Source organism: Corylus avellana, chromosome ca9, assembly GCF_901000735.1.
Source record: "Corylus avellana chromosome ca9, CavTom2PMs-1.0".
Classification (NCBI taxonomy): domain Eukaryota; kingdom Viridiplantae; phylum Streptophyta; class Magnoliopsida; order Fagales; family Betulaceae; genus Corylus; species Corylus avellana.
Genome location: NC_081549.1, coordinates 614,294 through 629,772, shown reverse-complemented (window position 1 = coordinate 629,772; position 15,479 = coordinate 614,294). Strand labels below are relative to the sequence as shown.

At 36.3% G+C, this 15,479-nt stretch overlaps 1 protein-coding gene across 6 annotated transcripts in view; it reads right to left on the bottom strand.

Annotated features, from left to right (window-relative positions):
• The window catches only part of LOC132191465 (protein SHOOT GRAVITROPISM 6), a 29,959-nt gene that overhangs the window by 5,587 nt on the left and 8,893 nt on the right, over positions 1-15,479 (bottom strand). For 4 of the 6 annotated variants that reach the window (XM_059606486.1, XM_059606488.1, XM_059606490.1 and 1 more), the window contains 30 exons: positions 15,032-15,121; positions 14,829-14,894; positions 14,467-14,565; positions 14,292-14,366; positions 13,918-13,977; positions 13,368-13,457; positions 12,846-12,967; positions 12,428-12,557; positions 12,267-12,346; positions 11,924-12,059; positions 11,733-11,814; positions 9,942-10,096; positions 9,755-9,835; positions 9,556-9,656; positions 8,822-9,060; positions 8,632-8,741; positions 8,353-8,481; positions 8,185-8,259; positions 7,967-8,100; positions 7,770-7,842; positions 7,462-7,593; positions 6,221-6,402; positions 6,018-6,140; positions 5,845-5,905; positions 5,640-5,735; positions 4,330-4,430; positions 3,496-3,601; positions 2,726-2,839; positions 2,531-2,608; positions 1,329-1,427 (listed from right to left, as the gene is read on the bottom strand). In XM_059606486.1, the coding sequence (XP_059462469.1) occupies positions 1,329-1,427; positions 2,531-2,608; positions 2,726-2,839; positions 3,496-3,601; positions 4,330-4,430; positions 5,640-5,735; positions 5,845-5,905; positions 6,018-6,140; positions 6,221-6,402; positions 7,462-7,593; positions 7,770-7,842; positions 7,967-8,100; positions 8,185-8,259; positions 8,353-8,481; positions 8,632-8,741; positions 8,822-9,060; positions 9,556-9,656; positions 9,755-9,835; positions 9,942-10,096; positions 11,733-11,814; positions 11,924-12,059; positions 12,267-12,346; positions 12,428-12,557; positions 12,846-12,967; positions 13,368-13,457; positions 13,918-13,977; positions 14,292-14,366; positions 14,467-14,565; positions 14,829-14,894; positions 15,032-15,121 (3,219 nt within the window). Of the gene's footprint in view, positions 1-1,328; positions 1,428-2,530; positions 2,609-2,725; positions 3,003-3,495; positions 3,602-4,329; positions 4,431-5,639; positions 5,736-5,844; positions 5,906-6,017; positions 6,141-6,220; positions 6,403-7,461; positions 7,594-7,769; positions 7,843-7,966; positions 8,101-8,184; positions 8,260-8,352; positions 8,482-8,631; positions 8,742-8,821; positions 9,061-9,555; positions 9,657-9,754; positions 9,836-9,941; positions 10,097-11,732; positions 11,815-11,923; positions 12,060-12,266; positions 12,347-12,427; positions 12,558-12,845; positions 12,968-13,367; positions 13,458-13,917; positions 13,978-14,291; positions 14,367-14,466; positions 14,566-14,828; positions 14,895-15,031; positions 15,122-15,479 lie in introns of those variants that run through there. The other 2 variants (XM_059606487.1, XM_059606491.1) reach the window with 2 other exon arrangements.

Genomic DNA, 15,479 nt, shown 5'->3' with positions numbered 1-15,479 from the left:
TTAAAAGAGCCCTATCCAACTTGTGAATTCCAACGTCAATTTCTTCTTTCAGCCAATTCAACGTCTCTCTGCATTCTCGTAGCTCAAGACTTACACCAGCATGGAATTGCTTCTGACACTCACCAACCTCTCGTCCCATCAGCGCTTGCACAGAGTCATCACACACTGTGGACGCTTTCTCCCGCGTTTGAAAGCTACTCGCCGGCACCGTAACTCCTAGAACCTCCTTACCCCTGTTCTTCATCCTCTCCATCAAGCGAGTACCTTCATCCTCCTGACTCCTTGGTGTCTTCGCCGGAATCAGCGTCCCCTTTCCTGGCGATGAAGCTGTTACCTCTGTACCTAACACCTGGTTCTCCGTTGCTGATGAGGACTTCTTCACCCAACTGGGCACTCGCGCCACAGGCCCTGAAAATGGACCAAAACGCTCCTCCTCCGAGGATACTGACAGGCCCACCACCTCGGCGTAGCTCCTCCTTTCCTTCCCCTCATGCTTCTTCTCTTCGTGCACCCTTTTTTCTACCTTAGCACCTCGAAGGGACGATATTGCTAAACGCACTTCCAACAAAAATCGTTTCCAACCTTGCCCGAATCGCCCTTCTGGAATGAGGACAGAACCGCATCTCCGCCTCCCATGCAAAGTCTGCAAAGTCTGCACAAAAACCCCCAGGAATCGCCCTTTTGATATTACTTTGTGCAGACTTTGCATCATGCTCATACCAATCAGGGCTGATATGCTTTAGCTAAAAAGGCCCTTCCTCCTCCAATAAGAATGGGATGGAAGATGAGATCATGGAATCAAGACCAACAAAGTTGTGTAAAACATATTACCAATAGTTAATTGTTCATGGACATGGTAAGCAATTGAATTAAGCTTGATAACACGTGAGCCACCCCCTCAGTTAGGGTCTTCATTTTTTATTGTTTTCTTTCTTTCTCTTGAAAAAAGGAATAACTGTAATTTTACATGGACTCCGTAGAAAAATCAACGGAATCGGACAGAGGACAAACTCAAAAAGCTAAAAGATAAAAATTTAAACTCAGGAAATGATTTGAAGAAGACTCATAACTCATGGACTAACATGGTAAATTTCCCTAACAACAACACACGCACACACATATAATGAGTTAACATTTTATCCAAGAAAAGAAAATGAATCATAACTACGTCCTCAAGATACAAAAATGAATAAATAAACAAATAATATGAATAGTTCATAAGCTAGGCTGATAAAATTCAGATGTAAGTCCACAAATCCAAAATTTCTATACTAGAAAGACTAATGCCATGGATAAATGAGCTGGTAAAATCACACGGGGTAAGAGACCTGTTCAAGAAATGCCTCATGCTGTGCTCCAAATCCATAGTTGCTTAATGCTCCAAATGCTGCAAAAGCATTGGCTCGCATCATTGTGTTCATGCATATCTGTACCAAAAAAATAGATTGTCCTACTGTTTAGCTTTAGATAGCAATGGGCACACTTCAAGCTAGCATCTATGGTATACATGGAAAATGAAATGTGAAACATTGGTCAAATCAACTCTCATGTCCTAAGCATGATAGGCTGGGCTTAATTGCAGTAAGACAACTATGAATTGATTTATTTCTACTAATGCCATGAGCTAGCAAGTAATTAAGCTGTTGGTCCCAGCAATTCGGTGGAATTTCCATTTCCCTAATGAAGCTTTATAGCAAGTTCTTACATTATAAAAGTAAGATATGCTGGTGGTTTCCTTGTGTATCCAAATGACGACAAAAGATTTTTATCCCTGGGTTGGGTTAGCGAGAGAGTTCCCAGTCCACCGAGTGAAAACTACCAACATGGACATACTACAAACCATTAAAACCACCAACAACCTTGATATACATGCCCGACGTGTACAAGCACTAAACTAACAGCGCTAGCTCCTGTTGCTCAATCAATTTTTAAAAGAAGAATGCTACTCTCATGGGATATTCTTTCAGAATCACATAGAGATATACACACTGGTTAATTACCTATCATTTCACCATATTTGTGGAGCTTCCCTTTTTGTCTGTATATGAAATTTCTATAGGAGTGTTGCATATGCATAGCATTTTCCTTTTCAAGATTATTTCCATAAACTTAACAATTAAAAAGATAAATAGGGACATAATTGTCATTATTTAACTCCGATGATCTAGTGTTTTATAATCAAATTGTAGTCAATTTCTGATCTCTCCAAAACGGTGAAAAGTGCAAATATAAGACACCAAAAAACTTTCTTTAAGACATTCCAAAATATTAACAGAGAGATCTATGACTATCAGCAAGGTGGATGAAATATTGGAAAATAACCCAGTATTATTCCAGAATAACATCTTATATAAAAGATACACTTCCAGAGGAAAAAAGTCATTCAAGTGGATGGGGAGCTTCATGCAAGTGAGATTTTAATTTGGAAACATATCATCAGCTAAAGCACGATATAGTGATAACAATGGAGATATCAAGAACCAAAATAACAATTTTTTCAGTTAATATTTCAAAAAGTAGGGGAACGCACTTGAAGATTGCGGAGCCGTAAAGAAAGATTTAGCAAAATGGGTTCCACTGCTGCATCATTGGGTGATGACTCAAGTATCTAGACATGTCAAAAGAAAGTGCAAAATAAATGAATCAAGATTGCAGTGTACAAGAAAAATAACCAAGTATTCACAGAGATTGTTCTAAGAAACACGTGAATGCAAAGGGAGTTCACCTTTAGCAAGCATGACACTGCAGTTAACTGCACGAGTTCATCTAAATCATCGAGCAAAGCTAATATTACACCCAGCACTTGGGATGTATACAGCAGAATATGAATAGATGGAATCTGCACATCCAGAATTTGGAAATGTCTTAACAGTTAGGAAGAAAAGAAATCAGAAACATATGCAGATGCATATCCAGTTTTATAGAAATATAACACATCATGTTTTTGGGTACGGAGAAGCTATAACAATACATGTATACAGCAGAATATGAATAGATGGAATCTGCACATCCAGAATTTGGAAATGTCTTAACAGTTAAGAAGAAAAGAAATCAGAAACATATGCAGATGCATATCCAGTTTTATAGAAATATAACACATCATGTTTTTGGGTACGGAGAAGCTATAACAATACAGCTTGCAAAACCAAATTAAAAACCACAATTCTCTCGACATGAAGCAGTTAACATCATAATAATTTATCTACGAAAATCAATTTTCAGCTAAAACGGTAATTTTGATCTTTTGCCAAAACATATAGAGCGTTAATGTGAGTGCACTTGGGTGCCTATGATCCTGCGCTCCTGCAAGTTGCATGCAAGTGTACATGCGCAAAACATATACAGCACCAGTATTGATCAGCAAACATTAGCAATTCCCCTTTGTCACTTGATAAATTATAAATAAATGAAAAATAAGCATACAAATAGTTCAGATTTACTCCCATGGAAATGGATTCCACGAGACAATCTTAAAGTTAGTATAACTTATAAAACCTGTACTAGTCCTCTCAAACACAGCCGTCTAACAGTTGGAGCGTCATCCGATACATGTAGACACAACAACTCCACCATCTCCTCCAATAGGGCACCAAATCCACCACTGCATTATTGAGAATTTTAAATATAATAATTTGAAATCATAGATTAGCCAGAACCATTTAACCATCATAATGAAAAGAAAGAGAAGAAAAAAAGTAATAAACTAACAATAAGCAAATGATAAAAACAATCCAACCAAGAGCTCATAAGGATCTCCAAAAATCATAAGTAATTGAAATTCAGAAATAGCTTTAAAAAATGCTCAACAGGCTCCAAAAATTTAGTGTGGCCCCACTTGATATGAAAAGAATCCAAAAGGGACAGACAAGTCAGAAAATAAGAGTACGGCCTGTGAAATACTTGAATTAAATCGCATGGGGCTAGGACCAACAAAGGGAAGGGATGCAATACTAAACATCATATTGAAAATAATATCACTCCACACCTCCTTTTGTTGTAGAAAAATGGAGGGCTAGGTCGTGGGTTCAAGTCCCATCGGGCGCGTGTAACTTACCAATAAATAAGTAAAATTAATATCACTCCACCCCCATCTTTACCTTCCTAACATGACGAAAGTTCAAATAAATTTAAGAGAGAGAGAGAGAGAAGAAAAAAAGAAGACGAGAAAATGCAGCAGCAACTGTAAGATGAATAGCAACATTCACAACCTCCACACATACAATTAGAATAATAGCAATGAATACAAAATTAAGTAAATTACTTTAACAAAAAACAAAACCAATGCAAGAAAGAGAGCACCAATGTCTATGTAGACCATTAAATATATACCTATAACGAACAAATTCTGACAATGCAGCAGCTGCAGCTTGCCTTTGGTATCTTTGCTGTCGATTTAGGGATTTACTCAAAATGATACAAATACTTTCAACCTACGCAATTAACCACAAGATTACAAAACATCAGAATATTTTAGATTAATGCTAAATCAGTAAAGCCACAGTTGGCATGAATTAAAACTGAATATTTGGTCAACCTTGTTAGAATAAGGTTCAGTGTCGTTTTCAAGGTTAAAAATGTCTATGACCTACACCATATAAGCCCAACTGTTTTAAATGGAAATAATATACGCAATGAAGCTTTATGCATTAACTTTGACTTCACCTCCAGTGACTTCAAAAGAGGAATACCTCTTATGACAGGTTATGGAACCCAATACAGAATATAAAGGTTTCAACTACCAACTTCGTCAAACTTTGGCTGCTTCAAGACTAGAATTGAATCACTTTTATTTGGAAGGTAAATTCAAGCATGCAAATCATAAATAGTATATTCTAATAGAAGTAAATAAATTTTAATCTATTGTGTCTTTCTCTTGCAAACCCTTCATTTCTTATTTAAGTTCCTGTCTCCGTCTTGCAATATCAGTTCTCGGCTGGAGTCATATCAAAAGTGTCAAAACCTTGACTTTTCCTATAGCTCCAAAGAAGAAAACTGGCGTGTGACTAGATGTAAAGGAAAAGAAGAAAGTACATGTCCTATTATAGGGAAAAATAAACTTTGGCCCCCACGAACTACTACCCCCTTTACATTTACACCTCCAAATTACCATGTGTGACACTTAGATAGGTCAAACTACCATCGCTTGTCAAAAAAAAACCACTCCGTTAGTGCCAGACACTAAAATGGATGGAACTTTTCTGTCTTTCTACCTAAAATACCCTCTTTTTTTCTTTTTTTTTTTTTTTTTAACAAAAAAAATCCATTTTAACGTCTGACGCTGACGGGGGAGCTTTTCTGACAAGCGATGATAATTTGATGTATCTAAGTTTCACACTTCATGATTTGGAGGCGTAAAAGAAAAAGGGGTGGTAGTTGGGAGGCTAAAGTATATTTTCCTCTTTCTCTTTTCTTATACAGCATCAAGCAAGGTGATTAATCACCTATTCTTTTATAGCCAACTAATCTATTTCACAAGAGCTTAGCTGTACGGATGAATAGCTTATTGGCCTATACCCAGTCACTGATTTCTCATAATTCATTTCCTTCCATATGTTATGGTTTTCACCTACCATACTAAAAATAAATGTAAAAAAATGTGTATAATATGCTTAAAGAGTATCCCATGTGATTTCCATTACCTCTTTCGGTCTCTTTATAGAAATACAGCCAGCTATGTCTCCAATAAGATTGATCCACCTCTCATTTTCATTTTGCTCTCCATCTCTGGCCAAAATCTATACACGAACAAGAACTGATTATCTTTCCTTCCCTTAATATTACAAACTCCAACAATTCAAGTCTTCATTCACTGTATTAGATTGCAAAGCACATATGTTTGTTTACCTTTCCCATTTCAAGGTCTCCAACACATTCGCAGAAAGCCTGAAATGCAATTAGAAGAGCCCTGCAGAAGTTGAAAAAAGGGGAGTATTAAAATGTACCAAACTTAAACAACAGCGACCGTACATGATGATGGGTTTACCAAGATATATGAAGCAGTATATGCTATGCCTTACCGTAGGGGTTCATGCTGACCAGTGCTAGCTAGACCATGACAACTACCAAATTGGAGAGTAAGTTCTGCAAGAACAGAAGCATACTTTTGTTCAACAGCTTTCTTTCCAACTTTACCGCCACCTCTGCATTAACATGAAATGTTACAAAATTGTTCACTGTATAATACAGCATAAACTTGATGAATACAGCTGAATACCAAGACCTGAAAAATGCAGTGAGAGCAAAAATAGCAGCTTGCAGGATGTCATGTTCTATCTGACCATCAACAAGATGGCCAGAGTTCTCTCCTTTCCTTGAATCACCTTTAATAATTGGAGTCTGGCTAAGAACAAATATCACGTGCTCCAGGAACAAAGGTGAAAGCACTGTATGCTGGGAAAATGCCTATTAAAAAAAAGTTTAAAAAATGGATAATTGCAAAGAAAAGAAAGACAAACAAGACATACAATAGGAATATGTATGTACGTAGAGATGACACAATTGCACGTGTACAAGAGAGGGAGACAGGAAACACTATTCATTACAGGTGGCAACAAATAAAATTAATATCCACGAATACGAAACAATCACACCTCTCAAGAGTAATTTAAGCCCCATTTTTCCATCATCATTACTATATTTCTAAAAGAATAGTGAGCATATATGAAATTTGAATTGGATACTCCATAATATGGATAGGTAGAAGAGTCACCTCACTTTGGCTAATGCAACCACAAGGAACACAGATGAATAGGAATATGGTTACAAATATCTTTAGTACGCGAAACCCGATCTGACAGTCTTGTCCCAAGCCTATGATGTGTGTGTGTGTGTGTGTGCGCGCGTGTACACATACATACATAAATACAAAAGCATAAATATTGTTAAATCACAACGTATCCCAAAGGCTTAAATTGATAGAAAATAGTTAATTTAATAATTTAATTACACATTTATTGGTTCACAGCCAGAACTCCTCTATCAGAAGATCAAAACTGAATTGTTTTCTAAAAACAAAACACAAACAAACCCAAACAGGCTTTTCTGTTTCTTCCCCCAGTTTGCAGGAGGGGCAGAAAGTGAAATACTACCAAAAACCCCCACAATAAGATGGGCTTCAACCTCACCCCGGGCAGGTGGGGAATGTATGCTTGATTCTTAGACATCATGATATTGATTTCTTTTGTCTTTCAAGGACATCCTACCGATTTTTTCTATTTCTTTGCAGTTCCTCAATAATTATACCCTTAAGAAGGGAGACGATTGCTTATGTTAATGGATCTGCTTTGAGTGGAAGCTTGTGTAATTGATTATTATCTGAGTACTCAATTAAGGATGCTGCTGATATCTCAAACAATTTAGTATAATACTCACCTAGCATTATTGGTAATATCACGAACAATACAAAATAAATAATAAGTCTTACAACAACAATTTCCTTACTGTAGATCAAATAGAACTTACATAAAATGCATCCTGCATTGACCAGCCACCACGTAATCTAGATATGTCCTTTGTCACTATATCCCTTCCAGCAGCAGCCAATACTTCATTAAAAACAATTTTTGAACTAGTGTTCTCAGCTAGAGATGAAATCTTTTCAAAGTCAAGGATATGCTTAAGAGATAAAGAAACTACAGGAAAAATAAAAAGAAAAAGGCAACTGTATAGTCGATCCAGCCGAGCCAGACAGTTGAAAAAAACAGGTAAACAAAAAAAGGTGCCAACTTTAACATCAAACAGATTAATGAGTCTAAAAGAAAGAAGGATACAGCACCAAGAATTTCCAGGCGTAAATGCTTCTCAGTTACATGAATTGTAGCAGAGAGCAAAGATTGGGTGGTCCTGTTGGCATATAAATGATCAGTCCTACTGAAATTATAGCAATCTATCTTTATCAGAAGATACATGTATACAAGTTCAAAATTCTTAAGTCTTTCACTATTACACAAATTTCTAGTAGAGAAACCTTGAAATATCACTCTCGCACAGCTCATTTCCCCTCTTTGTAACAAATTCAATGATAGCTTGTAGAACCCCTTCAGCTGACTGCTTGATCTTATCACATATAGCTGATGTGCAACCATGCAGGGTAGCAACAAGCTGCAAGAGACTCAATAGTAAGAAGAACCTATTGCAGCACCAATCCTGAATTTTCAACTGTAGTTAACATAAACAGAACATCACCTCATCCTTTGTTAATAAAATACAGACAGAGGAAATAATTCTGTTGAAAACCTCTGATGGATCAATAGATGTATCCTGGTTACATAGAGAAAAACCAAATATCATCCTCTTCAATAAGATAATGGATAGACAAAGAAAATAAATACAAAGAGTTTCCAATGAACCTACACTCTTCAAGATGGCTATAACATCCTCAAGGGAGGACAAAGCACCATAGGACACTTCCATATCCATACCAAAATTAGAAGCTGATGGCCTTGGAAGCGAAAGAGAGATGCTGAAGAGTTGATCAAGGATCTAGCCAAAGAAAAATTGAGATATTTTACCAAATTTAAGAGAAAATCAAAAAGAATAATTACAGAGCCTATAAACTTCCAACTATGATGATAAGTAATGCAGTACAGAGAAACAACTGGAGACCTTTAAAGTTTCCTGCCAATCACTTACCAGGGCAGAAACTTTTCTAACTTCAGAATCAGTGTCTGCACAACGTGGAAGATACATGACAACCCTATCTCCCAAACACAATGCTTCACGACTTGGCAATACAAATGCTGCTGGAAGTTGGAACAAAAATAAATGGTATAAGATAGTGAAAGAAACAAATAATTGGGAAGCTTTCAGGAAACATCTTTACATGGTAAGTTGGAAAAATTCCCATGTATAGCACGGTCAACTTGCTTGCCATGTGTGCAACTTCCATAGCAGCCCAATGTACAATATCCGCTGATGCAGACCATCCTAAACTTGAGAAGCATCTCATGCACTGCACGACAGCCTCTTCTCCTTTGATACTCCATAGGTGAAGAAACATATTGATCAATTTGTCTCAACATATGTAATAGTTGCTCTGCCCGACTTCTCCCATCTTCTCCACTAAGTGTTAAAATTTTGATAATCAGAAGAGGTATATATGGTCTCCAAAGAAAAACCTATTAGTATACGTGGCCAGTCAAAGTTATATATACAGTTCTATGTAAATGGCGCAAACTATAAGACCTGCTTCTTTTCACTCTTTCAGTAAATATTAGATCACTAAGAAGGGATCACCTATAGGTTTGTAAAAGCTACCAGGTGCAGAGAGAGAGAGAGAGAGCGATTTCTTAACATCACTTGTGTTCAAGCTCAAAAAGCGTTATTATGCAAAAGGTCACACACCATCCGGTTGAAGTTAAGAAACTTCAGCCACTGAGAGTGCTACACGTGATTAAGACTCCTTGTTCAGACATTAGACAAAAGTAACAACAGAAACAAATTATGTCAACACTTAATGTAATGCATTTGACCCAAACTTCTAAAGACAAACAAACTATAATGTTTCAGAAGAATAAGCAGTTCAGGAAAAGCATAGCCCTCTTGATTATTGAATACCTTGTTAGAAGAATTGCACACAAAAGAGTGATAAGGTTGTCAATAAGGGGATTGACAACATCTCCCGGATCATTTGGTAAAGCAAAGAACCCCAAGGTGGCCTGCCATATTTGTCAAAGATTCATGACAGAAAAACTCTACCGACAAATAAAATTCCCATTGTTAAAGGCATAGAATCTCATTTAACAAAATTTGGTACCTTCATCACATGGTTTCGTGTTTCAATAGTTAGTTTTGGCTCCACAGAAACCAAGGTGGTGCAGGCACTTAAAGCAAGGGCCTGCAGAAGCACCCCAAAAAGAGGAAAAATCAGAAGAGTTCCAACAAAAGTTCAGTAGAAAACATATCTGTAGACCTAGACATAATAATTTGACCAAGTAATATACCTGAGTGCGGAGAAGTTCAAGATTGAAATCAACAAAGCCTTCATTGTCATCTTGAGCCTCTCGGCCCATTAAGGTCAATATATAATCAAGCATTATATCCCTTCTTTTCAAAGAAAATGATGCACCATTCTCCGCAGCATTAATGACAGCACGACCTGCATTATCAATGTTACAATAATGCCATCATCTTCATAAGATTGATTATAAGCAAAAAGAATATGACATCATTTCAATAGTTCAAAACACGCCCCGTAGAACATGACATAATACAATTAATCAGTATCAAATTTCTACTGTAGGGTAATGCATAGCATATAACACAAATGCCAAGTGATGTGTAATTTGACTAAATTTGGCAGCTCTTATAAAGAAAGGGGCAATCTTTACATTCACCAAAAGAAAATTCAACGGGTCCCAAAGACAATGTAGGATCAATAAAAAGAATCCTGAGGCTATCTATCTTATTGTTTCTTTTCTTGAGAATGTCAAAGATTGACTCAGCTCTAAACTCCCATCCTTGAACCCTTCTAAATGCCTATGGGCCTCGACACTTCCTGAAATATTTTGAAAGTAATCCTCAACATATCGCATGATCCACACCTGACATATACATTACACAGGATCCACTCTTGATATATCCATTACACGTGATCCACCCAAAGCTTTCCATTGTTGCTTACCATAAAATCTTGAGACGGAAAACAGCATGTGATATTTTTCTTGCACAAAGCGGCTAAACCTTAGAAATGAAATTATTTTCCACTCTTCAATTGTCCAAAAACTAATCAGCTCTCTGCCTTGTTGCAAGTTTCATAGTGATTTTATATTTCTCAAGATGGTATAGCCAAAACACCATATACATTTTAGTGTCTCTCCCTTACTACCCCATGTGTAGGTGTGTGCATGCACTCTGATATGCACACATGACATAAACAAGCATGTATAGCAATATATTGATGTATATCTCCTTCGTGATAGTTATGGAACTTGATGCTTGATAATAAATCACATTAATTTCAACCCTTTTCTAGAAGGGGGGTCAACATTTGCAAATTTTTTATTAATATTATTGTGATTTTAAACCATTCAGATATACTTGTTGAAAGCAAATCAGTTTATTCTATTTCTCAACCTTTTAGATACACATTAGCGAAAGCTTTAAGTAATAATCTCAACCTTTGAACCTTACGATGCTATGGGTATAGACATCCTGTGAACAATTCACTGAGAGTACCTCATGAGCATAGTATCCTTGTACCATATAGTCCATACCCCATAAAAGTTATTCCAACCAAGTCCATCACCACACACCTTTCTTCATATTTATCAAAAGAAAACACAAACAAATCAAAATTCCATACAAAAAAATTAAAGCTAATTTTTTTTTTTTTTTTTTTTTTTTTTTAAAAAAAGACAGCTGAAATCCATTCGTAAACTTCCTTTGATGTCAAATCAGTGACAAAGAGACAATATCCACATATCCATGATCACCCAAGATTTTTTTTTTTTTTGATAAGTAATTGTTGTATATATCAAAAAGCGCAAGCGCCTGTACACAAAAAGTATACAAGGAAACCAGACTAAACCCACAAAAACCCAAATAAACCCAACAATAAACCCACAAAAAACCTCACGAATCACCCAACAACCCATAAAACCCGCCCAGGGCACTACAAGGTAACACCCAAGATTATAAATGCAATATATGTGTAGAAAGACCAAAAAGCTGAAAAATAATAGCAGCCTGCTGCAGGATGTTGAGGCGCTATATTTCACATAACGTATACAGACCTAGTAAATCAATTGCAGTGATAACAGCCTGCTTTGCTGTAGGATGGCGAACATGAAGAAGCCGTGAAAGCATATTAGTCCCCTACAAAGGAAATAAACTAATCAGAGACAAGGCAAACCAAATACATTAATCCAAGAGTGTACTCAGATCTCCATGGTGAAGCATTAGGAGAAAAGACAAGATATCATACAATAAGTGCATCTATCCTGGCTTCAATAACTGTTGATGGAGCATATTTTGCAGCGTATCCATACATTAGAGCCAAAGCAGCATGTATATCATCTGACTCTTCTGTTTTAAAGCTATCGGAGAAAAAAGATAGGAATCTGCAATAGATGAAGTAATGAACTTGTTTACTTGAATATTCTTAATTGATATACAATCACACAGGCATAAGCACACATACATAAAAAGTGGGAGGGGAGAAGCACATTAAAATTCAAACGAAATATATGTATGTTTGTGTAAATTTGTATATAGCCAAAAAAAGAAAAAGCAAGAATACATTTCAATCTTATAAGATAGGAACAAACCTTTGAAAGATACTTTGCCCAATATTATCCAGAATTTCTTTCAGTTTGTCCAACACAGTATCCAAGTGGGATGCTGCAACCTGGAAGTGATCAAAAGCAATAAATCATAAATGCATTACACAATGGAAATAGTAGACAACACAAACTGAACTCTAAGGTACCAATCCCATGGCTTTGGCCAAGCCGAGCCTGTTCATAGGAATTGCAACGTTAGCTTGTTTATACATCCAATCCATCTTATCACGAACATAAGCCCTGTCATTGACCTTTTGAAGAAGCACACCCAAGCATCTGCAAGAAGAAAAAAAACATTTTATACACCCCTCCCTAGATCGACGGTGATGTACCTCACTTGGGTTGACAATGGCCTTAAGAGGTTTCTTGGAAGGGCCAGTAGATCTAGAAACAAAGATTTATGTGCAGGGAAATACCCTATACATCATGTATTCAACAAAAACTTCAATGAGAAGAAAATGAGAGATTAATGTCTCTTCCAGTGCACAAGAAAGCAATATCAAATTCAATTGTACATCCTTGAATCCAGTAGAGCAAGACGGAATAAAAAAAAGATATTGATACCGATGCAGAAGTGCAGAATGTTCATCATCAGAAGTATAAAGCTCATATTGTTTGGTGAATGCATTTCCCAAAGATATCACCCAGTTGGCGTCTTGAATTACATCCAAAGATTCTGCAAGAAACTGTCACCCAGAAACAAAGACATACGTTGAAGATAATTGTAACAAGTAGGTAACTTAGTTTCCCAGCACATATCTACTTTTGGAGGAACTTAGAAATATGTAAACTCAGTTTTTTGCAAAATTCGAGTTATATTGTTTTGTCATGCACCTAATAGAAGTATACAGATTATACAACTTTCAGAAATAATTTAGACCATTTTGCTGGAACCACTTTGTCGCTTATTTGGAAGAATTGGCTTCAAGTTCAAATGCCGTGGAAATCAAACTCAAAAAATGTGATTTACACGTCATTTCCAACATCCCTCATATGAACTACAATGGAATTAAAAGATGCTAATCAACTAGGCTGATGAGAGGAGAAACAGATCATCTGAACAATTCAGAGTCAAAAGAGACTTACATTTATTATCATGTCATCCCAAGTCTCTTGATAAGAAGGATCCTGCTTTAGGTCTTCTGTGTCACTAACATATGCCTTCATTTTCGGAATCTAGAGCTTAGTAAAGACAAAAATTAATTAGATTCTAATGCAAAATCACTTTATGTTACTTTGTAGGTGATATAACAGAGCGCAACAAGATGTGTACATTAAGAAGCTTAACTGCAATGGATCTTGTCAATTTGTTAATGAGCGACAAGGACATATACTAGGAAATCTAAAATGTATCAAAGTCCTATCACAATTGACAAAGATCTCCCTGATCTCACAATGAACTTCAATGAGTGAACATAACCCACTTTAACCCAATACCATGGTTAAAGAGATTTTAAAGAGATCTACTAATGTTTGATATACGGTTAGCACTTTCATTTATAAATAGAAATTTTATTGTATTTTGGCATCAAATACATATATGTGGCCGCAACAATTCAATAGTTTTTTCACTCACCACAGAATAGTTTGTATTCATTAGAAAGCTTAAATCAGTGTTGTGCGCATAGTAATATACCTCATCTTGCCAAAACATGTTGATATTTTTTGGGAAGAGAGGAGCCAGATAACAAAGAACCTGCAAGTCAATAAAAACAAGTAAACAGATATTTCATCAATCAAGAATGTTTATTCAAGACAGACAAAATTATGTTAAGGAGCATGATAGTGAAAACAATATCATATCTCATATGTAATTCGCAAAAACACGCACAATTTCATATAATTTCCAAATTACTAAGCTAAAGTTCCAACCTTTGAATATTAACCGTATAAAACATATCCAAAGGCTATCCCTTACATTGAATACAAAAAACCTCCACTTCTATATATGTTGACATATAGAAAGTGCATATACATATTTTACACTGGTCATGGACAACAGATGCCTACCATCAAAATATGAGTTGCCAGCTGCTCCCTTGCTAAAGGATTATGCAAAAGCACCACCAACCGAGCAAAAAGCTCCTAAACACATGCGCACCACTCATATTGCTGAAATTACTGTGATATAGTGGACAAGGAAATAAGAAACTAAATTCATTATAAACACCAGCAAAGATTATACCTCGGGATTTGGAATATCAGAGCGAGCTTTACACTCACTAAGCATAGTATCGCTATAAGAAGATTTATGCCTGCACAATTCTGAAATACATCTGCAAACCTGTAAAAGCGACAAGTATGTGTTTGATTTTATGGGGAAAAAACAAAACACTATAGAACATCAAGCCATCATTGACACTAATTGCATCATAATTTCAGACATTAACAGTTTCTACTCCCAACAAGAAAAGGCAGGATCACATTTAAGAAGAAACCCACATAAACACCAGAGGTATACAGGGAAAGAAACATTGAAAGCCTGAGAACAGAAATCAATTTCCCTGCATGCAAGGAATATGCAACGAGTTGTAGAAAAAGTCTTACCGTGGCAGCTGCTCCAGTATAATCTCGTGGAATAATCATCTTCAACAGAAAAGGCCAAAGAATATGCTGTACAATCATATAGTATAAAAAGAAAGAGGTTAGAGTTGGTTTAGCATTACCAGTCATGAAGAAACCAAGAACCCTCACTAAAGGTAAACCCAACACTAAAATTTAACATTGTAGAATTCACAATAATGGAATACCTCCATTTCAGGAATTGTGATTGTCAACAAAAGAAGACCTTTCTCACAGATAGCTCTCAATTCCATAGGATAAACTGCCCCAATTTTCACCTGAGAACAATGAACTACTGTTAAATGGCTATAATGAACAGAGGCAACTAGATTTATGCAATAATTCTGATAATTTAAGGTAACTCGAAGTTTCGAAGATTGCGAGAAGAAGAGTTTGGAGCTACAACTTTGTTTTCTTAAATCACTCTTTTGAGTGGATCTGTTAACGCCCTTCTCAATATCTCTAATTTTGTAGATTTCTATGCTCTCTTTCATCGTTCTTGATCTAGTTGGGTGTTTCTTCTCTTGTATACGTCTTGTATACTTGGGTTGTGCCCCTTGTACTTAAATGAATTGCTTTACTTATCAAAAAAACAATTAAGGTAACATTAGGCATCTCTCCCATAAACCTGACTCA